This window comes from Geotrypetes seraphini, chromosome 1 (genome assembly GCF_902459505.1).
Source record: "Geotrypetes seraphini chromosome 1, aGeoSer1.1, whole genome shotgun sequence".
In the NCBI taxonomy this organism is placed as follows: Eukaryota; Metazoa; Chordata; class Amphibia; order Gymnophiona; family Dermophiidae; genus Geotrypetes; species Geotrypetes seraphini.
The window spans coordinates 324,627,679-324,653,451 of record NC_047084.1 but is presented as its reverse complement, the minus strand read 5'-3'; the positions used below and the strand labels follow the sequence as shown (position 1 = coordinate 324,653,451).

The 25,773-nt window shown below is 41.7% G+C and overlaps 2 protein-coding genes across 7 annotated transcripts in view; one reads left to right on the top strand and one right to left on the bottom strand.

Annotated features, from left to right (window-relative positions):
- TSPAN5 (tetraspanin 5) overlaps window positions 1-25,773 on the bottom strand; it is a 223,159-nt gene that overhangs the window by 37,084 nt on the left and 160,302 nt on the right. For all 6 annotated transcript variants that reach the window (XM_033957482.1, XM_033957473.1, XM_033957490.1 and 3 more), the window contains exons 2-3: window positions 10,038-10,088; window positions 6,750-6,896 (exon numbers count right to left, since the gene is read on the bottom strand). In XM_033957482.1, coding sequence (XP_033813373.1) covers window positions 6,750-6,896; window positions 10,038-10,088 — 198 coding nt within the window. The remainder of the gene's footprint in view (window positions 1-6,749; window positions 6,897-10,037; window positions 10,089-25,773) is intronic.
- The window catches only part of RAP1GDS1 (Rap1 GTPase-GDP dissociation stimulator 1), a 286,317-nt gene that overhangs the window by 253,551 nt on the left and 6,993 nt on the right, over window positions 1-25,773 (top strand). The window lies entirely within an intron of this gene.

Genomic DNA, 25,773 nt, shown 5'->3' with positions numbered 1-25,773 from the left:
GTGGCAGTATGTCTGGCCAAGGTCAGCTCTGTTTAAATGTGGCTTTTCATTTGACCTGTCGGGGCCCCAGAACTCTCCTGGAGACCCAAAGCTCAGGTCAAAATTCAAAAAGATCCCAAGCAAGATGAATAGACATTCAGAAGTAATTTTATTACAGACTGCCTAGGTAGGGAGGTCACATGCGCATTTCTATGTCTTTATAAAATACCAGAACAAAATCTTCTAATATCATGGATGCAACATGTCCGCACACATTTATATCAACTTGGAAGCAGGTATAAATATACACAACTGAAGAGTACACAAAGATTCATATTTTATAACCTACTAGTGTTTAAGCCCGTTAGATTAACGGGTGCTAGATGTCTCCTGCTTTTGAACCTGGGCAGGGGCAGAGGCAGAGCCGGGGCGGGAGGGAGTGACGGTGGGAGAGCAATTTCAAAGCTTCAGCAGCGGCGGCTCCTTGACCAATCCGCGCTTACAACGTCCCCACACTTATGGTCTGGCTGGCTCCCCCACCAAAGCCCTTCGCAGCGGCAGCTCCTCCCGCATCCGTCCCCGTGTCCCAAGCCTCTCCGAAGGCCGGCTCCCACGAAAATGGTACCCCTCTGTCCAAAGCCGCGGCGGAAGCCTCCCTCAAGACACATTTCAAATCTGACATATTGTAATCACAAAACAGAAAATAAAATTATTTTTCTTACCTTTTGTTGTCTGGTCATTATTCATATCATGTAGGGGTCCCAGGCTATGGTTGGCTTTTGATAACTGACTTGCCAGGGCCCCTTCTTTCTTCTTCCCTCCCTCCATCCCTGCAGCTGAAGACAGGCACCTCCCCCCAGTGGTCTGAGACAGGAGGGAGCAGTTAGGAGAGGGTCTGAGGGCAAAGAGGGGCTCAACAGCACACAACCACCTTTCCTTCCCTCCCTCCATCAAGTGCTCCAGTGGTCTGAGACAGGAGGGAGCAGTTAGGAGAGGGTCTAAGGCTAAAGAGGGGCTCAACAGCGCCCAACCACCTTTCCTTCCCTCCCTCCATCAGGTGCTCCAGTGGTCTGAGACAGGAGGGAGCAGTTAGGAGAGGGTCTAAGGCTAAAGAAGGGCTCAACAGCGCCCAACCACCTTTCCTTCCCTCCCTCCATCAGGTGCAGTGAATCCACCAATGTTAAAAGGAGCCGCGTCGAAATCGGAGGCCTGCCACTGCTGTAGCACGTTCCCCTCTGCCTTGGTCCTGCCCCTTCTCTGACATATGGGACCGCAACAGAGGGAATGTGTTACGGTGGCGGCAGGGTTCCAATTTCAAAGCAACTCCTTTTAACATAGGCGGAGATGAACTGTACCTGATGGAGGAAGGGAAGGAACGGTGGGCCAAATTTTGGCAACGGCAGGAATTGTTTTGCGGGCCAAGCACCGTGAAACTTTGTTTCTTTAGGCAGCCCCGGTTGTTTACTTGGATTCAATGTGAGCCGGGTGAGGAAGGCCGCCGCAGCCTCGCGGCTAGGTAGGGGGACAACAATGGCGCTTATGCTCAAGCCCCCGCCGCAGCTCCTCTCTCGATCCTGGTGCGGTTCGAGAGGGGAGTCGTGGCGGCGGCTTGAACATAAGCGCGATTGTTGTCCCCCTACCTAGCTGCGAGGCTGCGGCGGGGTTTCCATGGCAACCCAATCGCGGATCTCAGTGTAGGGCCGGGTCTGGCGGCGCCGTGTAGTGCGGAAGCGGGAGGCGGGACCTCAGCACAGCGCCGCCGGCCCCCAGGAGCTCGAGGCCGGCTGCAGACATGCCTGGCGTGGCATGGTGCAGGAGGAACAGTGATCGGTGGAGAGCAGGTGATGACAGTGATAGGTGGCGCGAGGTGGAGAGTAGGTGATGACGTAAAACGTGCGCATGCGCACTCATGTTTTCGCGACGGATCAGGGAACACGTTTTTTTTAGTGCGCATGCGCGGCCTAGCATTTTATTATATTAGATATGCTTATTTCATGTCTTTACCTGGCTTCACTCAAACTCCTCCCCCAAAACATGCCTACACCCAGGTCTTATATGTACAAGTATGTGCCTAGCTGACATAGCTTGTACAAGTGCAGAATTTTATATAAGGTTTTTTACATGCATAACTCAATGGAACATGTATGATTTTAAGCTTAAATTCTATGTAGCGATATGCTGCTTGTAACCCTCCTAGAACTCAGTTTTGTGACAATTCAGAGGGGTATAAGATCGAATTTGTATTTTCCTTTATATGTTATGTGCGATCATTACAAAATTACTCTCTTCTTGCATAAAGGAGTGTAGGGCCCCTTTCACCTTCCAGTTTACTTCCACTGCCACTCTTAATTTCAGCTACGAATGCCCTGTGTTTGCTCTGACACTTTGAAAATCTTCCTGAAGATTACATACAGCCCAAGAAAATCTGGCGTGTCAGATATAATCAGTTTAGAGGACCTGAGGGAAGCAAAGGAGGTTAAAGGGCTGGGAGGAGATGGAGCATCCATTAGTCATCAACAGCAGCAACACTAATGAAATCCAAACTGACATTACACACGGCAATCCCTGTTTTCCCATTCCTCTAGAGAAACAGGCTAGCGGTAACCTCAGGAAAACCAGAACGCACTGTGGAACAGATTGCCCGAGTCAGTACGTCAAGCTCCGTCCCTGGCGGCATTCAGATCCAGACTAAAAGCCTACTTTTTCAAATTTGCTTTTAACTCCTAACCATGCTGTTACTTAAGTTTAAAAAAAAGAGATAGGGCAGTGTTTGAACTAGAAATGGGGGAAAACCAGCAGTCATTTAGGAGTGCCTGGGTTGGAATGAGGTATATAAAAAAAAAAAAGAAAGAAACTGTTAAAATGCTGCAATCCAATATCCAATAGAGAAGTTGTAGTAAATTTTTTTTTTTTAAATGATGAAGATAACCAATTCCAAATGGTACCTACCAGCTGCTAGGCGGGTTGTGAATACAAATTTTTTTTAAAAAAAAAGATATGCAAATGCTAAAAGACTAATACGATGGAATTGGATACTTATTTCCCTCTTTTACTAAGGTGCGCTATGCTTTTTAGCACGTGGTAAATATTAGCGTGTGCTACACATATGCTAAATGCCAACGCATGCATGTTATCCTATAGGCGCATTAGCGGTTAGTGCACGCTACAATGCTTAGCGCACCTTAGTTAAAGAGGGCCTTAGAATATATAACAATAGATACAGTCCACATAATAGGCACCTTAGGAACTGTTAGAAGGAGAGCAACCTGTAAGACCCTTTGATAATAAGATAAAAATTACAACAACATAAGGTAAAACAGATTTTTGGAGGATTCAGCGTTATATGTTAAGGGTGGCATAGTCCTGCAGAAAATACAAAGCACTGGAACTATGGCATTTGACGGGTCACCGAAATTCAAGATCTTACTACTGACACACAAAATCATTCACCTCTCAGAACCGCAATATCTAGCAGCCAGACTACATAAACATACACCAGCATGTGCCCTGCGCTCAAGCCAAGAATACCTGCTGGAAATACCCTCCTGCAGAGACAATAAATACAAAATCACTGGGACAAGAATGTTCTCAGTGATGACGCCAAAATGGTGGAACTCCCTTCCAAAGGAATTAAAACTAGAAAAGGACACCAGAAAGTTCAAGACCATCCTTTTCGTAGACTACTTTAACTAATAATGCAACAGACAGGGGGATTAGCATCATAGAGGAAATAGCTGGCTACTCCCTACTAGAACATCATAGGATGAACACAGTAGATATACCCAGATATACTCAAGTGTATGTATGTATATATATGGTGAAGATCTAGTGTGCAAATACTGTACACACAATCAAAAGGACTAAATGTAAAAGATATGTTAATGTACTATAACACTACAGAAGCTCATGTATGGAAAACCATGAAAGAAACACTCTAACTCTGTATTGTAACACCATTACAGAAGCTCATGTAAACCGCTTTCAATTGACTCCCCAGTCATTAGTAGCGTGGCAGAAGCTTTCAATAAACAATCCAGAAAAACCTTGGTTTGCGAGCATATTTAGTTCCAGAAACATGCTTGTAATCCAAAGCACTCGCATATCAAAGTGAATTTCCCCATAAGAAATAATGGAAACTCAGATGATTCGTTCCACAACCCCAAAACTTCAATACAAAATACTGTATAAAGTAAAAATATATACAGTAAAATAAATTAACCTGCACTTACAAGACCTCACTCGTTTAGAACATCCACTAAACTCCCGCAGCGTCAGCGAGAGAGGAACCATCAGCTCAGTTGTGATGACGTGACGCGCGGATACTGTACGTACTCATATTGCAAGACCAATGCTCGTTTATCAAGTTAAAATTTAATAAAACATTTTACTCGTCTTCCAAAACACTCGCACACCAAGTTACTTGCAATCCAAGGTTTTACTATAGTCTGTCCAATAGCAGGTAATGCAAACATCTCAAGGCTGCAAGGAAAAGAAAAAAAAATAGCTGACTGTAGTTCTATGGTGTCTGGTTTCCTGCTACAGCAAGTCACCAGGCTAAAATATCAACAGCAGAATACCAGTCAACAGAAGTTCCTGGCACCGGACTTGTACTGGAGCATTTTAAAGAAAGGGCAGTATAGGATATGCTTTGACACTGTGCCATTGGCCCTCTTTGAATGTGTAACCACAAAAAACCCCCCCAATATACAAGTCCCATTCCCCGTTTATGTTGGCATATACACAAATTAATCAAGGTTTCAAATAAACTATGTGGAACTGGTAAGACTGGAGTTCTTTTTCATATAGGAAATACAAGTCACTGTTGGATCACAGTATCCTTAACCGTATAGCTCACATCCAAGTTTCCAAGTTTATCCAAGTTTATTAAGTATTTTGATTTATCGCCTATTCAAAATTCAAGGCGATGTACAAGTAAATAAAAATTTTTGGTAACATACTTACAATTATTACATTAAACAAATGATAATAATCTTATATATACATATTACAGTACATTTAAAGGGTATTTCTACAAATTATAATGAAACAAAAGGAAAATTATTTAATGGTTACATTCAGTATTAAAATCATTAATTCAAGGGAAAAACAATAGGAAGGTAGACGAAGACGATTGACCTATTAAATTAAGAATGCGAAAAAATTAATCATTAAAGGCATCTAAGAATAGAAAACATTTAAGCTCAGACTTGCATATTTCCATGTTCCTATGCATCATAAAACTTCTAAGAATGTAAGATGTTAGGGGTAAGTATTTAGCTGGTGGTGGTCATCATTATTTGGGCTGCCAGATATTCATTGCTGGGTTATGTCTGGGCATTGCCAAGGAATACCCGAGTTTGTGCGGCCGGTTATCCTTTATCCAATGTGATATGCAGGCCTTAACTGCCTAAGCGAAACCAGAAAAAGGCAGAACCAAGTTTTATGCACTCTGATTTGTCCAGTTAACCTAGGTGATTAAGTGCTGAATATTGGCACTTAACTGGATAAATGCCAACTTCGTCCCTGGACCACCCACAAAATAGCCAGCTATGGCTATGGTAGAAGGAGTTGCCTAGTGGTTGAGCAGCTGCCTCAGCACCCTGAGGTTGCAGATTCAAGTCCAGTGCCTCTCCTTGTGACCCTGGGCAAGTCACTTAACCCTTCGTTGCCCCAGGTACCACAGCTAGATTGTAAGCCCATTAGGAGATTGGGAAAAACACTTAGGGCTCCTTTTACGAAGGTGCGCTAGCGTTTTTAGTGCACGCACAAAATTAGCGCGTGCTAGCTGAAAAATTACCGCCTGCTTAAAAGGAGGCGGTAATGGCTAGCGCACCTTTGTAAAAGGAGCCCCTAGACTACTACCTGACTAGATTGTGAAGGCTGGCTTAAATGGCTCTGCAATAGGAGGTACACTTCCCCCTCAATATTCGTGGGGTTGGGGACAGAGCCAGCCTGTGAATATTAAAAAAACATGAATAACTTTTAGGGCCAGCTCTGACCCACCCCCGCCTGCCTCCTGCGTCCAGACCTTCCCCAGACCTTAGCTGGTGGTCTAGCGCCTATGCGGGGCAGGATCGGTCTGCTTAGGCTCCTGCCCTGTGCAGAGCCATCATGAAAATGGCTGCCGTGAGTTCCTGTTATAGTCACGGGAACTCACGGCACCCATTTTCATGATGGCTCTGCACAGGGCAGGAGCGTAGGAAGATCGATCCTGCCCAGCATCGCCGCTAGACCACCTGGTAAGGTCTGGGGACGGTCCAGGACGCAGTGTTTCTTTTCCCCCCCCCAAAAGAAATAGCGAATAACCGAATCCGCGGTGACTGAAACCGCAGATTCGGAGTAAGAAGTGTATATCAAATATGAAATAAACTTGGAAACTTTAGTTCTAATAGTCAGTGGCACTAACCAGTTAAGTCAGGGGTTCCCAACCTGGGGTGCCCACATCCCCAGGGGCTGCGAGATGGAATTTCAGGGAGCGAGGCAAAAAGTAGCTTGTGTCCCTTAGTGATGAGTCACAGGTCATCACTCAGCTAGCTGTCAGTATGCCTTGAGCAGCAGTAGTAGGTGATATTACTTATGCAGGGGGTGCGAACATTAATTAAACATTTCCTAAGGGTGTTGGGAACCACTGAGTTAAGTGCTGCTGAATATCAGCAGGAAGCTTAAATTGCTTTGAATTTTGACCCAGTTAATAAGAACTTTGCTGAAATATAATTGGAAATTTCATCTCTGTACTAAGACCTTTAGGCATGCAAGGTATGGGTACATACAAACTTGAGAAGGAATGTGTTTTCTCGCAGAGCTCCAATGCATCCAGCAAATCCTAGAATGAACATAACGCCTCCCACCACTAGGAAGAGCCAGACTGGATCAAAGCCTCCCAGGTCGGTGATTGAGGAGATATTGGAGAGAACCCCCTGGAAAAGAAACATGAACAGACAGTAAAGCACAGTACTATGTTCATTTATTTCTCTGTATACCGCCCGTTGGAGTATCCCATACAGTTTGTACTTATTGTGTGCATTGCGTCCTTGTACGGTTGGATTCCTGTACGCTCTGTGTTGCAATCGCTAATAAAAATATTTAACAAAAAAAAAAAGAAAAAGTCATCAAAAACTGCAACCGAGAAATAGTAGTATCTGCAAATCAAGTTTCAAGTTTCAAGTTTATTTAACTCTTGATGGATCGCCTATTACAAATATTCTAAGCGATGTACATAATATAATAAAACAACTTTAAACTTATTAATCCAAAAATAACTAACATGAAAAGAAGGAAAGGGGGTGTAGTTACAATAAGGGAATGGGAAAAAGGAAAAAACAAAAGGTAGGGTAAAAATTACAGAGCACTTTTGTGAATATTAATTAAAACAAAATAAATAATTTAGAATTATTAAAGGTCATAGGCATCCTTAAACAAATAAGATTTTAATAGTTTTTTAAAGGTTAAAATATCTTGTTCTATTCTAATGTATTGGGGAAGAGAGTTCCACCATTTTGGACCTGCGACGGTAAAGATGTCCGCTCTTCTCGTTCCGATAACTTTTAAAGAAGGGACTGATAATAAGTTTAACTCAGATGAACGTAAAGATCTTTGGGGATTGTAGGGGATCAATGATTTAGATATGAATAGTGGTTCACTAGATTTGAGGGTCTTAAAAATTAAGAACATCAATTTATACAGGATTCTATGGTTAACAGGTAACCAATGTGCATCTATCAATAAAGGTGATACGTGATCGAATTTTTTGCCGTTATAGATAAGTTTTATTGCCGTGTTTTGGACGATTTGAAGTCTCCTTTTTTCTTTTTGGGTAATGTTTAAGAATAGAGCATTACAGTAATCAATTTTTGCAATGATAAATGAATGTATTAGGATTTTTAAAGAGGAAGGATAAAGGAATTTGGCAATGGCTCTAATCTGACGTAGTTTAAAGAAACAGTTTTTGATGATAGAAGAAATATGTTCATGGTAGGAGAGGTTTTCATCGAATATTACCCCCAGAATTTTAATTGAGGATTCCATACTGATAGGTATGTTATGGAGTAGAAATGGGTTTGTGAGAAAGATGTCTTTTTTCCAATTAAATAAAATGGATTTAGTCTTATTGATGTTTAATGCTAATTTATTCGAATTCAACCAATTATATACTTGTTCTAATTTATGATTTATAGTGGCGATGTCTGTATTACTTTCGGGATTCAAAGGGTGGAGTAATTGAATGTCGTCAGCATAGGAGAATGGAATGAAACCTATGGCCTGACAAATTTCCAATAGTGGCGATAAAAAAATATTAAATAATAGTGGAGAAAGGATGGATCCTTGAGGGATGCCGAATGTTGAGGAAAAAATAGTGGAATCTTCGTTGTTAAATCTCACAGATGAAGTGCGGTTGTTAAGATAAGATTTAAACCAAAACAAATAAAACTATGCATAAATGTTTTCTTTTCTAAATAATTCACAAAACTTTATCGATGAGCCATTTGATTCCTTTTCGGTTTTGGGGTGGCATTACCTTGAGAGAAGACACTTGCTGAGATGGACTGAACTGAACTAGACTTGGAGTGTGATGATCTAGGGGTGGATGTAAGATTGACAAAAGTATGGATTATTTTAGACAGCTTTGAAATGTTGGTTCATGTTTGATAAGATTGTAGAGCAGCTAAAATGTTCAGAAACCGTCCTAGTTTAAGTCCTCTGATTCTAGAGCAATGTACCGCAAACTGTGTGCCGCAGAGATTCTGGGTGGGCCGTGAGAAGCACGTTGTGTAGGCAAGTCAGCCGGCACCTCTCCTGCTCTCCGCACCTCCCCACCGGCGTAGTCATCTTAGGGTTAACAAGCTCAGGGCCTCATCTGGAGGGCCTCCGCACATGCGCAGACATTGACATGATGATATCACACATGTGTGTGACATCATCACGTCAACATCTGGCATGTACGGAGACACTCCAGCTGCGGTCCCGAATTTAGCGTGCCTTGTAGGGTTACCAGAGGTCCGGATTTCCCAGTACATGTCCTCTTTTTGACGATTCTGTCAGCAATCCAGGCGGCTTTTAAAATTTACAACTTTTGTCCGGGGAAACCAGACATCTAGTAACCTACACTCATGCACCTATCCGGAGTCTTCTTCCTCCCCTCTCCCTTGCACCTATCCGGAGTCTTCTTCCTCCCCTCTCCCTTGCACCTATCTGGAGTCCTCCTACCCCCACAGGATCATGCATTGCTGCATTGCTGTAACTCTTCACGCTGTTGGCAGCATGAGTAAACTAAACACGCTGCCTTAGTCGACCCAGAAGAAAAGCTTCTGGGTTGACAAAGGCAGCGTGTTTAGTTCATTCATGCTGCCAATGGCACGTAGAATTTACAGCAGCGCTGAATAAGCAAGCACCGGATCTAGGGAAGGGGGGGTGGTAAGAAAGATGCTGGACTGTGGGGATGGGGAAGGAAAGATGTCCTAGACCTGCAGGGAAATAAAGGAAAGGAACAGATAGAGATACCAGACCACAGGAGGAGGGGAAAGGAAGGAGAGAGATATCAGACCACTAGATGGGGAAGGGGGAGAAGAATAAATACAGGGAAAGGAAGGAGGGAGGGATTCCTGACTAAGGCAGGGGGAGGGGAATAGAAAGACATAAGCCAGACCACAAAGGGGAAGAGAAGAGAAAGGAAGGAGGGGAGAGAGATACCAGGAAGGAGTGGAGAAAGATCCAAGACGATAGCAGGGGTAAAGAGGGAAGACAGATGTCAGACCGCAGAAGAGGGAAAGAGAAAGAAGAGATGGTACACAAGGATGGAGGGGTAGGGAAGGAGAATGGGAGAGCAGGGGAGGAGATAGTGCATAGGGATGGGAGGAGTGGGGAAGGTAAGAAAATGGAAGAAATGCTGTTTATGGAATGATGGAAATAGGTGAGAAGGAAGAGGGAGAAAGTGGTACACATGGATAGATGGGCAGGGAAGACATGGAAAAGTAGATATATTTGAGGAGGAAGCAGAAAAATGGAAGAAAGCTGAATGTTTGTAGAAGATGAATAAAGTGGGTCTGTTATATAATACTTACTTTTTCACTCCATGCCCAGAGTCCAACTCCAAGAAATGCTATACCCAGAAACTGAAAGAAACAAAGAAAATATGGTAAGTACCATGAGACAGCACACAATTCTTATCAATATTACACAGATGAAGTTAGAGGTAAATACTTTTAAAACCAATAGAAGGAAATATTTTTTTCACTCAGAGAATAGTTAAACTCTGGAACGTGTTGCTAGAGGTTGTGGTAAGAGCGGATAGCGTAGCTGGTTTTAAGAAAGGTTTGGACAATTTCCTGGAGGAAAAGTCCATAGTCTGTTATTGAGAAAGACATGGGGGAAGCCACTGCTTACCCTGGATCAGTAGCATGGAATATTGCTACTTCTTGGGTTTTGGCCAGGTATTAGGGACCTGGATTGGCCACCATGAGAACGGGCTACTGGGCTTGATGGACCATTGGTCTGACCTAGAGAATGACATGGGGGAAAAAATCTGTCCCCGTCACTGGACCACCGTCCCCTTCACTGCCCCATCCACACCGTCCCTTTCACTGTCCCGTCCCCAAACCCGCCGTCCCTTTCACCGCCCCGTCCCCACCCCCATCCCTGCAGCATCCACCCTTCCCTATGGCCACCTCACCGCTCTTCAGCAGCCCAAGAATCTCCCTCCCTCCCCCTTACCTTTGCAGCGTAAAGAAACTTAAGGGAGGGAAGGCGCACAGTCACCGATCATGCGCGCGGCCCCTTCCCTCCCTCCCTCCGGTGAAATCTATCTCCCTCCCACCTCCCTCCCCCTTACCTTCACAGCGCTTTAGAAAATAAACTGATGATGGCAAAACCTGCCTATGCCGTCCTGCAGTTGCGTGTGTGTGGGCGGAAACTTTTCCTCTGACATAACAGGAAGTTGTGTCAGAGGAGAAGCTTCCTCTCACACAAACACGACTGCCAGCTTCAGTTTATTTTCTAAAGTGCCACGAAGGTAAGGGGGAGGGAGGGAGGGAGATAGATTTCACTGGAGATAGGGAGGGGATTGCGCACGATCGGTGACCGCGCGCCTTCCCTTCCTTAACTGCGGGGACAAGGCCATTCACCACTCCACGGGGCAGTGGATGGCCTTGTCCCCATGCCCACAGTGAGCACGTTCCCCCCCCCCCCCGTTTTGGCAGGTTACCTGCGGCTACTCGCAGCTATCCGCAGGTAACTACCACCATGTCATTCTCTAGTCTAACCCAGTAAGGTTATTCTTATGTTAGATTCTCCCATTCCCTCCATTACTGTAACTTTGGAAGCTCAAAGGGGACTCTAGATGTTTATTAATAACTATGAGATACAATATCATATTTAGCCCACTAGAAAGTACAGTAAAACCTTGGTTTAAGAGCATACTTCGTACCGAAAACATGCTTGTAATCCAAAACACTCGCATATCAAAGCGAATTTCCCCATAAGAAATAATGGAAACTCAGACGATTTGTTCCACAATCCAAAAACTTTAATACAAAATACTGTATGTACTCGTATTGCAAGACTTTGCTTGTTTAGAACAGTCACTACAGAGAGAGAAGAACCATCGGCTCAGTTGTGATGATGTGGCGCGTGTATACTGTATGCACTTTTATTGCAAGACATTGCTTGTATATTAAGTTAAAATTTAATAAATGTTTTGCTTGTCTTGCAAAACACTTGCATACCAAGTTACTTGCAATCCAAGGTTTTACTGTACAGCCATATGCCACGCTGTTCTCCTTCCCTTTCATTTGCTCAATTCCCTTGCTACATAAACTGGCTGATGTCTTAGCACGGTCTCTTTTGCCAAGACTAAACCACACTGAGCAATTTCAGATGCTGCAATTCAAAAACAGAACAAATCAATTTGTACTCGGTGCTAGTCTCTTACAGTCATCATGAATCTGTTATAATGCAGAACAAACTATACAGAAGCTTCCATTTTGCATCCTCCAAACAAACCAATGAATAGTGTACAAAGACACACAAAAACAACTCTTGCCAAGCTCTCTCACTGATAACTTTATGCAGCACAACTTGGAAGGGATCGGTTCATTTAAAAAAAAAAAAAAAATTTTCAATTTCTGCAAGAGATCTTTGTGATCTGCTCTGCTGTTTTTTTTAAATGTTTTCTTTTTATTTTAGTGAAAAAGCAGATAAAAACAAATACAGCAAAAACAGTTGTAACATAACTCTGATACAATGCCCAGAACACATCAACAAATCGTACTACAACCCTCCCCAACCTCCCCCCGGTGGTTCTGGAAAAATCACAAAATCATAACACAGCTAGACAGAGATTCCCCTACGTTCACACCAAACAACATATGGTTTCCACCGAATCTGAAACCCTCCCAATCTATGGTGCTTCATAGCAGTTAACTCGGTCATATGGTAGACATAACCTAGTTTTTGGACCACTTGATCCATAGAAGGAATAATCTCCTGATGCCATGCCGCAGCCAAAACCAGGAGCGCTGCAGTCATCAAGGAGACAATGAGATGAAAGAACCTAGCAGGCACTCCAGTTGTGGTGGGACTGGTTCAATTTTAAATGTGTTTTAATATCTCTTACTCTGGGAGCCAGTGAGAGTTTGCAAGAGATACAAAGATGACTTGGGTTCAACTATGATGGAAAGAAAAGACAGGAGGAATTCTATCAGTACAACAGTGGAAGAACTGTTATTTAATTAATTAATTAAATTTGTTTTCTATCCCTTTGTCCCCAAAGAGCACAGAATGGGTTACAGACTGAACATACATAAAAGACAATTAACAGGTTCTGATTTGCCATAAATTACAGTACAGTTTATGATACAATTTTTTTATCCTAACATGTTATATACTAGGGGGGTCTAATACCAATATATTAATACACCAGTTATAGGTTACAATTTGTCATAGCTATCTTTACAGTGCAAGTTTTTCAATACAAGTTATTATTCTAACTTGACACACATGAGGGATATAATACCAATATACGTAATATACAATTTACAGGTTAAATGTTCCATAGTTATCATGGAAGAATTTCAATTCAAGTTTTTATCCTAACATGACACGTACCGGGATCTAGTACCCATATACATTTCTTTGTAATCTATCAGTCATGGGCAGAGGAGTTAGGTGCTTTCCTAAAGTTGTGGAGACCTTCAAGGGATCTGATCTGCAGGGGCAGTCGATTCCAGCGGCTAGTCTCCTTCTAAACTGAGCGGAAGTTCTCCAACTGCATTGCTACCTGTAGGAGGTGGGGCTTCAATACCGTGTTTTCAATCGCTAAAGACAAGCAGGTTCCCTGGAGTCCTTTAGCATTGGTTCCCAACCCAGGCCAGTTGGGTTTTCAGGATAACCCTAATGAATATGCATGGAGCAGATTTGCATGCCTGGCACCTCCATTATATGCAGATCTCTCTCATGCATATTCATTAGGGCTATCCTGAAAACCCGACTGGCCTTGTGGTCCTCCAGGACAGGGTTGGGGACCACTGCTTTAGAGCTTGCCTGTCTCTCACTCCTGAAAATGTGATTGTGAAACAGCACCCCCCACTGGCAGGACTATAACTGGAGGACTCCCGCTCAGCTCAGAGGGAAAAGTGTGTGCATGCACCCTGAATCAGGCCAGTAGGTACTGCTGCTGTTCACTGATTGGAAATAACTACCTCCACAAAACTGGCATACCCTTCTGGCCCGATGAGCAGCAGCTAGATCTAGAAATCAAACACAGATTCACAGCCTCTATGGGCTTCGGGGCCGTTAGTGCAGCGTTGCCGCAAGCGCAGCTTTGTAAAACAGGTCATCAGTCTTGTGCATGTTGTGCTACTATACAGCTCTTATGCATTTTATAGATAATGCACGCACACAAGCTTGTTTCGCACTGTATCATTTCATAGAATATCTTTGTCATATAGCATAACCTAATATGGATATGCCAATCAGAATTTTAGGGGTTTCTTTGTAAGATTTCACAGTTTGTTTTTTGCAAGGTTGAGCACGACACTACAAAGGCATGCGTATTTCATTATATTGCAGAGACAAAACAGACTAAATCTTTTAGGAAACCTCAGCATTTTTGTTTGAGAAGTCATGACCTAAGAAGGGCCTTGCCGTATGGCATCCAGAAAAAGCAAAGTCTTTCTTTCTGAGTTACAGCTAGAGATCCTGGTTCAGCATTTAATTATCAATGAAACTAAATTACTTGGCACATGGAACATTTTACCAAATTTTACAACTTGTATTGACAGCAATGTACAATTACCAAATACTGTATACCAAAAAGATCATGTAAAAATTACACACTTTAGAGTTTCCCTACAGCTATATATTATATATTGGCACAGGTGTGAGAGACAAGTTACTGCATCTGTTTATACTAAAGTGTAACTATTCCACGGCTCTAATTTTCAGGATAATCTGATCCAGTCCTTATTTTACCTCACTGCATACAAGGACCTGCAATTCTCAATCGCCTAAGAAAAGCAGAAACATGTCATATATGCAGAACACCAAATCAATCTGTTCTGAAGAAGGATCGAAAACAAATCCAGTTCTCCTCACTCCAATTTTATCATATCAGTTCTGAGAAAATAGCACAAAGCACGATCAAATATAAGACAGCTGGACTTTCACCATCAAACTGAGGCCAGGATTTACAAAAACCCCGCGTTAAAAAGCTACGGTCTGCTAATGCAGCCGTATTGATACTGAATCTATAAACCCAAGACATTCTTTAAAAATCACGCATGCAAATAAGATCGGCGGACAGTAGCGAAGATGTCCTACATTTGCATGTGCCCATCAATGATGGGTACATGCTTAGAAAAATGCCGTAAAAAAATCCAAAATACACTTTCCTACTGCACTATTGGATGAATGGAAGGGAGAGGAGGGGAGAAGCAATGTCGATTTTTATCAATCGTGCATAAAACATGCCTTTTTCTCCAAAAAACTACTATAATTCAGGTAAATCTTGTAATTTGTCTTTAATGTACAATCTAATCAAGACCTACAGCCAGAAACACATAAGACAAGGGTATGATACACGTGCTCAAGAAGAAACGTTGGCTTTTAACAAGCATGTATGAAACATGCTTGTCTCACCTAAAACCCCAAAAGAAGCATGATTTTACTACCCTCCATTAAAAATATACAGATACATATTTTTTTCATTAGCCACAGTCAAAACAAAAGTGCTGGCACTGTAATGGCACCCCCGGATCAGTCGCTGCGTTTTGTTACCAAAAGCCGATGCCGCTCTTTGAAAATGCCTCGGCGATTGTTAAGAATCCACCAGAGGACTCATTTTAATGTTAAAGAGCACATTGCATGCCATTGTCAGAGACTGCTATAAACCTCGCTAAAGACAGAGATAATCCGTTTTGATAATCTGCCACTAAAATGCGTGCAGGCTAAACCGCCGGAAAACAGTTTAGCGACAGCGTTAAAGTTATGAGAATCTTGCCCTGAATCTTTTTCTATATTAGCTGAAAATAAATGAAGCCAGCTGATGACTCTGCTTGGGGTTGGCCTAACCACTACGCAATTACTTAGGAAAGAAAAGAGCAGTTGCAATCAAAGCAAAAACAAATAAGAAATACATACTGAGAAGTACACAAACTCAAAGAAACATCAGTGCGTATAGAACCTTTACTCACAGTAGAGAATGACACGGGGAAAAAATCTGTCCCCGTCACCGCCCCGTCCCCGGCCCACCATCCTCTGCACCGCCCCGTCACCGCCATTCCATTCACCGCCCCGTCACCGTCACTGCCATCCCTTTCACCGCCCCGTCACCGCCACTGCCATCCCATTCACCGCCCCGTCACCGTCCCCGCAGCATCCATATAAGCCTTAGTACTCTAATATTTAGCGTATTCCATTCTTATAAATCAAAGTTCCTGCTGCTGAACTAGAGAAAGAGATGTTCAGCTGGCAGGGCTTTGTTTATAAATTTTTATTAACACAACTAATATACCACCATAATGTTTCCGACAGAGGACAAGTATGCAATAAATGCATTTTGCTGTTTCAATGCCAGTGCTCAGCAGAACAACAGACAGCAATATGGACATTCACCTTATGTAGTACTTTTTTAATATATAAAAATAGGCAAAATTAGTTGCTGTTTTATCATTATATTTTCTTGCCATTATAGTATTCTTCATTGATCATTTTTCTTTTTAAATTCAAAACAAATTCAACCTATCTTGTGTCCCAGCATGAATTCATGTTTCACTCAATTGGCTGTTTCAAGGGAATTAACCCTCCAACTTCCATTTGCAAAAATACCCAATGTTGTTCCTTCTATGAGCAATATTTAAATTATGAGGAACAACATTGGGTATTTTTGCTGAATTGTGTGACACCATTTGGGCTGAACATGAAGATTGAAAATGCCTGGTTAGCCCTGGACAGATGATTTGAACAGCCAGGAGCCTGTCCTGGCCATTTAAATCATTTTGAATATCTAGTCCAATGATAACAGAATTAGGGTGATTATAGAAACATAGAACTTTGTTGATCACTAAAAACAGTGGAGACTAAGGGTCTATCAAGCTCAGCATCCTGTCTTTGACACTGGCCAGTCTTGGTCTTTGGAACTGCCCATTGTGTCAGAATCAATAGGGATTAAGTGACTTGCCCAGGGTCACAAGGTAGTGTAGCTCTAACCACTGGATTTAGAAGTTGGCTTCTTTTGGGATCTTTAACTCATCATCGCTAGGACTCGAATCTGAGTCCGTGGCACCTAACATAGAATGGAATTACGTAGTATGGCAAAGTAATGAAGAATGGTTCAGCAGCCCCCACCCTCCCTCCACCTCACCTTATATTCGTTCCGAGTTTGCCGGCTTCCTTTTTCCCTAGCCGCACGCGTTCAAAAAGCCGTGCATTTAGCCAGCTCCCTCCCTCCACCTCACCTTAAATTTCGAGTTTTCCGGCTTCCTTTTTTCCGAGCCGCACGTGTTCAAAAATCCGTGCACGCGCGGCTGCGCGAGTCAATCAAACTTCTCCTCTCCTGCAACTTCCTGTTTCCGGTTGCGTCAGAGGAGAAGATTGATTGACTCGCGCAGCCGCGCGTGCACGGATTTTTGAACACGTGCGGCTCGGAAAAAAGGAAGCCGGAAAACTCGAAATTTAAGGTGAGGTGGAGGGAGGGAGGGAGCTGGCTAAATGCTACGGGCGGGCGGGCGGTGGCTGCGGGGACCGTGCGATCCTTGATACCTCACTGCGGAGACAAGACCATTCACCGCCCCGCGGGCGGTGAATGGCCTTGTCCCCGTCGCCGCAGCAACTGCTAGTTTTCTTCCCCGTTTTCGGCGGGTGACCCGCGGCTAAAATGCGGTGGCCGCGGGTAAACCGCCACCGTGTCATTCTCTAACTCACAGTAAGGATTGACAATTTTCAAATAACCCATTTACACGGATAAGGTCATTTACCATTATTATGTATATTTAAAAGTATGATGCCAATTTACCAAAGGTTCAAATCATGTTTGCTCTGTTATGCTAAATTTATTGTTGAGGTTTTTTATTTTTTAATTCTTTATTTATATTTTGAACATATTATCAAGAATAAACTTCTTGTACAGAATATGATTAAGTCAACATAATAAAATAAACAAAAGAAGTAGCATTTATATAACAAAATTACTATTTACTCAATCAAATTTAAAGTCCCAAAATTGAAGATCCAAGATGTTCCTGAGTGAGAAAGCTATTTAAAAGAGAAAAGAAAAATTCAAGTTACAAATTAGGCGGTCAGATGAGAATGGACCAACAGTAAATTTATGCATTTAGATTTTCTTTATCCTCTTCAAGGCGCCTCCTGGAGAGAAATCCTGTCAACTGAGAGGGTTCAAAGAAAATATAATTGCAAGATTTATACTTTACAATACATTTGCAAGGATATCGTAAAAGAAATGATGCCCCCATTGCAGCGACCCCAGGCTTAAGAAGCAAAAATTCCTTCCTTCATTTCTGAGATTCCCTTGTCACGTCCGGAAATATTTGAACTTTATATCCAAGAAATTCTTTATGTCTATTCTTAAAATAAAGCTGTAATATCCAATTTTTATCCGGTGATAAAACCACCATAGCTAATAGGGTAGCTGGAATAGCTACCTCCCTCATTGAAGATTCCAATAATGATGTTATGTCCATCTGTTCACCCTGACCTTGTTGTTCTAATAGATGTTGTTCTTCCAAATTTTTTGATGTTGGCAAATAGTATATTTTAGAAAAAGGAGGAAAGGCATCATTAGGAACATTGAGAACCTCACAAAAGTACTTTTTCAAAACTTCTTTTGCTGATAAAGAAGGAATCTTTGGGAAGTTCAAAAATCTAAGATTATTCAACCGCATGTTATTTTCCATCATTTCCACCTTTTTTCCTAAGGTTAAGATTGTCTTTAATCAATGTCATTTGGATCTGATTTATTTCACTTATCTTTTCATCTATTTTTTCCACATTATTTTTCATCGATATATTTTCCTGTTTAAGTCCATTTATTTCATGTTTGCTCTGTTATGCTAAATTTATTGTTGAGTTTTTAATACAGGCAGTCCCTGGGTTAAGAACGAGTTATGTTTTTAAAGCTGTTCTTAAGTCGGATTTGTATGTAACTCAGAACCTGTAGATTTTAAGATTCTTGCTGCTTACCTCTGCTCCCAGGCAGCTTACAAAAGGGCCAACTGTCCCTACCTAATGTACTATTCACACTTCATATAATGATACTGTGACTTGCACAGCCAAAAGCAGCACCAATCAAATATATATAGAGATCTAGGGATCGTCAGACTGCCAATCTGGTAACATAACTTAGACTGGCTGTCTCTAAGGTACAGCGTTCACAACCACACACTGTTCTTAATGTGGCCATGCATCATTTCTGAATCTGCTACAGGAGAAGTGTAGGAGTCTATGCCACTGGAAGTACTGCTCAGTGAAATCAAATGAATCAGCAACTGCGTTCTTAAGTACAAGTCGTACTTAAGTCGGGCGTCTATAACTCGGGGTCTACCTGTATTGTGAATTAATGTATTTCAAATTTATAAATAAACAACAAAAAAAGTATGATGTCCAATTACGAGGGGCTGCTGAAAAGATCTCAGCCCCACCAATAAAGTTGGGGCAGTCTCCATCAAGGGCTATACACATAGACCAATGATTTTCCACTTTGTTCGTTCCATATTTTTACGACAGAACAAAAAAGTGGAAAATCACTAGACTAATTGTATAGCCCTCGATGAAGACTGCCCCAACTTTGTTGGTTGGGCTGAGAACTTTTCAGCGGCCCCTCATATGGCGTTTTACAGAACTGTTGAAACAATTGTGATTACTGAGTTTAAATTCCAAAATATCATAAAGGAACCTAAAGTTCTGAAAGATAATGGAGGGGGAAAGAGGGAGGAAACACAAGGCTGAACGCTGGCCTAGGGCACCTAATACCTTTGCAGAAACCCTGACTCTGCTGCATGTGAAAGCTTAAAATTACGTATGTCCAGTGTCTCTCGTAGTGGTAGAAGAGAAAAGCTCTTACTGTGACCTTGGCAGCCTGGAGAAAACATCTGCATGAATCACGTTTGAAAACGATCCAGAGGAAATAGGATTTATTCCCATGCTGATATTCTGGGCCATGAAATTCACAGCAATCACAACATTTCAGAGTTTTTGTTTTGCTTAATATCAAAGTGCATCAGTTTGTACTTTCAGCTCCAAGACAAAGCCTCATCCAATCACTCAAAGTTAAACTTATTCCAAACTATTTAAACTAATATACATCAGTGAAAAACATATTACATTGTAGGTGTAAGATGTGCTTAACTTTCAGTATTATACCACAAGACAGTATACATTTGGTTCTGTATCAAATTTTAATTTAACTTAATGTGAGTTTTTATCATCTGTTTTACCAACCAAGTTAGGTAACAGCAGCAAACCCAGAATAAAACTTAAAAAAAAATTATTTTATACCAAAAATACAAAAGTTTTATAGAAAACATTAGAATTATTCAATTTTATTCAGGATCTTATATTCTGCTTTTATCCCATAGGTCCAGTGCATATTACAATCAAGGTAAGCCTCAACAAAAGAGGAGAATTACAATCTGTATAGTTATAACACAAATTACAAATTAAAAGTAAACAATATTTTTGCACCTTGCAAAAGCACAAATAATCGTTTATCCTTCTAGCATATAATGGAAGTTGGTTCCATATAGAAACTCCCATATATGCGAATGTAAGTACCAGCAGCATTTTAATACAGAGGCTTATAAAAGAGGGAAAAATCAAATTATAGCGCCCCCCCTCCCTTTTATAAAACCATAGCGCAGTTTTTAGTGTCAGATAACAGCTCCAACACTCACAAGAATTCTATGAGCGTCGGAACAGTTACCATTGTGGCCGACGCTAAAAACCGCGCTATGGTTTTGTTAAAAGGAGGTGTTAATAAATGAGTGCTGCATGCAGTTAAAAATTGAACTGGAAATCTTAAACAGTGTGCTGATGAAAGCCCATAGATGGATTTAAATGTTAAATAGGCAGTTTAAAATTCAGTCCTTGGATCTTACGATCAGCCAATGTCATGGCCTTATTCTGCAGTAATTGCAATCCATCGAGCAGGTTTCCTGCAACACCACTATACAAGTTCTTACAATTAAGTTCATGAACTCATCCTAGAAAAAGTGCTACATAGTACATCACTATTGTCACCTTTGAAGTACTCTCCTTGGGAAGCTATGCACCGACACCAGCGCCTAGTCCATCCTTCAAAGCAATTTTGAAACTCTTTTTCTGGAATGGCCATCAGAGCTGTCGTCATATTACCCTTGATGTCCCGAATGTCATCAAAATGTCTTCCTTTCAATATTTCCTTTATCTTCAGGTAAAGAAAAAGTAATTGAGGGCCAGATCAGGTGAGTAGGGAGGGTGTTCCAATACACTTATTTGTTTACTGGTTAAAAACTCTCTCACAGACAGTGCCGTGTGAGCTGGTGCATTATTGTGATGCAAGAGCCATGAGGGATCATTTTTGCACGCACTTTTCTCATACCAAGATTTTTCTCTATTGATGTTTATTTAAGTCTGCTATGCTTCTCACAGTCAGCTGGCGATTCTGATGCACAATTCAATGAATTTTTGCAATATTTTCATCAGTTCTGCTTGATACTGGCTGCCCTGACTTTTCTTCATCAGTGGTGCTTTCTCTTGCCTTAGAAATACATTTAATCCATTTGTACACTGCTGTTTTCTTCATGGCATTATCCCCATAAACTTGGACTAACATGTCCCCGATTTTACTTCCACTCTTGCCATCTTTAACAAAGAAATTTAATGTTTGTTCGTTGTTCTAATTTAAGCTCTGACATTCTCACAACACACAAAAACATGCAATAATAATGAACGCCACTCAGCAATATACATTGACAAGAACACAGCTGTGAGACACTGATATTCCAAGGTTATGAAACCTTACCAAGCTTTTTGTACATTGCTGCCAGACCTCGTATAACGAGCCACAATAATCTAGGTTCGGAAATATAGTTGATTGAACAATCATTCTAAAATTATGTGGACTTAGAACATGTGGAGGGGCACAATCAAAAGGAATGTCTAAGTCCGTTTTCGTCCAAGTCGCAAGTCGTCCAAAGTAAAAAACAGCTTAGGACACATTTTCAAAAAATACGTCCAAATTTTTTTCGTTTCGAAAATCGTCTAAGTTTACGTCCTGCCGATCTGATCGTCCAAGTCGCTAAATCGTCCATCTTTATACCACATTTTCGTCCAACTCAAAAATGCTTAGAACAAGCCTTGTTGGACATGGGAGAGGTCTGTAAAGTGATGGACTGAACACCCATATGGCACCTAAATAGTGGGGTACCTTACAGGGCACTGCTGTGAACTTCATAAAAAGGGTGCCATGTTTTCTCCTCACTACAGCTCCCTTATAGGTCATGGTGAGCCCCCCAAACCACCTTCAGAATTCCCTATACCCACTTATCTACCACCCCAATAGCCCTTATGGCTGCAGGAGCTATTTATATGCCAGTAAAAAAGGATTTGGGGGGGTGTATAGGGGAGTGCACATGTTTCAATATCAATGCAGTGATTACAGGGGCTTATGGGCATGGGTCCTCCTCTCCATGGGTCCCTAACCCACCCCCAAGACAGCTTAAGATGCCTCTGTGCAGCATGACTAGGCTTTCCTATGCCAGGCGATGATGTTCTGGAGGCACAATTTTCAAGTTCTGATTAATATTTTTATGGGGGGGTCAGTGATCACTGGGGTAGTGTGTGGGGGTCTGTATTATGTTTTTGCAGTGTTTATCTAGTCACTTTAGGTGGGTTTTTGTGACTTAGACCATGTTTTAAATGGTCTAAGTCACAACATCCAAGTTCGTCGATGCTGTGCTGTATAACTTTTGGTTATACATGCAGTATGACTAAGTCTAAGCCTGCCCATGTCCCGCCCAAATCCCACCCTCGACACTCCTCCCGAAACGTCCCGTTTAACTATGGTCGTTCAGCGGCACTATGAAGGCCTAGGTCGTTTAGAAATACATCCAAAACCCTTTTTTATTATCAGCACTTGGACGTATTTTGACAATGTTCGTCCAAGTGCCGACTTAGGCCGATTTTTGGACATTTTTCTCTTTTGATTATGAGCCCCATAGAATGCAGTTGTCTCAACGTAAAGTAAACTCATCGTGACAGCGCTTGAACTTGATATTCAAATTGAGATTAGAATCCATAATTACCCCCCAGTATCCTTGATCCGTCTTCAGTTTTTAAGACTTCTAGAGACAACGTCAATTCCTTCGCCACCAATTGCTCATAATTTCCAAACCATAACACTTTGGTCTTAGCATGATTTAGGGCTCCGAAAAACTACCGTCTACTTAAAAGGAGGCGATAGCGGCTAGTATACGGGGAATTTTAGCATGCACTATTCCACGTATTAGGGCCCTAACGCACCTTTGTAAAAGGAGCCCTTAGTTTCAAAAAGCTATTACTTTAAAGACATCAAATGCAAAAGCACAAGGGCAAAAATGTTCTCTGTAACAGCTCCAGAAGGAACCCTACTGAAGGAACTAAAGCTAGAAAAAGACACCCAAAAATTCAATAAAGGGATAAAGACTATCCTTTTCTCAGACTACTTCAGTTGAAACTGTGAGCTGACAGAGAGAAAAAGCTACTACATGAAAATAGCAGGCTCCTACCCTCCCACTAGAACACGATAGAAGATCTTTCTAGAAATGTTTAGGATATGAAGAATATAGCAACGGTTCTAAAATAAGTTAGGATGAGAGTAACTAGAATTATCTAGGAGGCATGTAAATAGAGCAATTATGGTACACTACGCTAGAGCAATTAGGATCTGTATAACTGTAGTTTGATTAGGGCCTGTTTTACAAAGCCACGCTAGCGGCTGCTGCACGGTAACGGCGCCAAAGCCCATAGAGATTTAAAGGGCTTCGGGGCTGTTGCCACGCTGCAGCCGCTAGCACGGCTTTGTAAAACAAGCCCTTAGTTGAAATGGTTAACCTATTTAGGAGGGTGTAAATTAATGGTTAACAGCAATCTTGTGTAAACATAGTACATATATAGGATAGTGTAATAATGCAAATGAAATCATGGTATCCTAGCCAAGCAGCTAGGAGACCGACAACAATCACAGGGAAGTCCATCCACATCTGTATTTTAAAATCCATTACAGATGTCTTTGTAAACTACTCTGAATTGACTCCCTTGTCATTAGTAGCAGTATAGAAGTTCCCAATAAAGATAAAGATTATGAGCCCAGATGTCCACCTTTGCTATAATCTGCTTTAAAAATCCAATTTTTTCAGTTACCTTAGGCATAACAGAAATATATCTACATAAGTGTAAATGGTTACATCTGAACTACCAAATACATCATCCAATGCCTTAAACCTAGATATAGATTAAATAGAAGAGGTGAAACGGGCCCCCTGAGGCACCCCATGTAGTGCATGTCATAACCAAAGATATTTCATGCCTCTTTTGAGCCTTATAAGTTATTTTCCGCAGAAATCCCTCAAACCAGTTTAAAACCCTTCCTTGAATTACCAACTCACTTAGTCTAAATAACAAGGATAATCAATAAAATAATCTATAATAAAAATGAAAATCTCATTACAATGATGAAGCTCTCTTACACAAAGCTGGCTGACAGATATCAACATTAAAAATGTACAATAAAAATAAGTAAAGCAACCAGAAAAAATAATCCATTAAGAACCCCTTAGTTAGCCCAAGAGCGGTGCAAAAATAGTTCCATACAGCAGACCTGCAAGTGTGTTCATTCTGTTGCCCCTCAATATCTCTCCTCTCTTCTCTCTCCTTATACATCTCCCAGAGAACTCTGTTCCTCATATAAGCTGCTCTTAGCTGTACCCTTCTCCTCCACTGCCAATTCCAGACTTCATTCCTTTCATCTAGCTGCCCCCTATGCCTGGAATAAATTACTCGAGTTTGTCCACCAAGCCAGACTAAAACCCATCTTTTTGATATAGCCTTCAATCCATAACCCTACTCCCCACTGCCCTCCAACCACGCCAGCAAATTAACTGTTCCCTTTAACTGTATCCATGACATCCTGTTTGCCTGTCTTGTTTATTCAACTGTATTTATCTATCCTCGGTATATTGTCTTATGTGCCAAACCACTGCAAACTAATTGTTATAGCACGTCTGGTAGCGCTATATAAGTAATAGTAGCAGTAGTATCATTATTTTTTGCCCCTCAATAATATTTTTCTGCCTTGGTCTATAAAGTCTGCAGCATCGTCAAGAGCCTAAGAAAAACGCCTAGATAGATACTGTAATATTACAATAATTGAACTGAGACAAAATGATAGCTCAGGTCTCAATTGTTCACTATTGGTGGTGCGGCACTAGGACAAGATGTAAACTGCAAAGCCATTTATGCCGGAAAATAATGATTTATCTGGTCATCTGAAAATTGTCACCACCAACAGTGGCTACCATAGGAGCCAACTTTTCAAAATCATTGAGTGCCTCCATGGACAGTCAAGGAGTATACTCAGTACTGGAGCTGCTCAAGCCCCCACAGCACTGGCTCCTAAGGGGGCTACAAGTACTGTTCCACAACAAATAAACTGCACCTGGGGGGAGGGGTGCATTTCTAGGGCTGTGTTTAGCTCTGGGGGATAATAATTCTGGGAGGATAATAATTACACGTAGATTTTATTTTCAATGGGAAAAGCACCTGAACAAGGAGATGGTAACTTTCTTACCAAGTGAAAGTGCTGCAAGCCTTGACAAATTTTCTTTGGATCTAGGAACCAGTCGCTGAGACCTTTTTCATAGTTCCCTCTAAAGTCTACCATACCATTGTTTCTCCACAGGAAAAGGACGCTTCATAAATTAGATCCTTAATTCCTCTGGACAGTTCCTCTCTCATTCCTACTTAGTAAGGGAGGGGAGGAGATGGTATATAGCCCTACAACACTAGCCTGAGAGAGAGAGTGTGTATGTGTGTGTGTGTCCATTGTTGGATCCTGTTAGCCCATTCAAATTTATACCCCTCCACCCTCTTGCTACTGCTTCCTAGGCCCACAGAAATAATCATAATAAAACAAAGCAACTGCCAAATAATCTTTCAGCTCTTACTCTTACAGGTCTTAATGCATCCTGCCTCCATATGAACAGGAAATATGTGTCGAAGGAGGTGGAACAAGGCAGGGCCTTCAAGAGTGCAGCTCAAAATTATTAGGAAAGG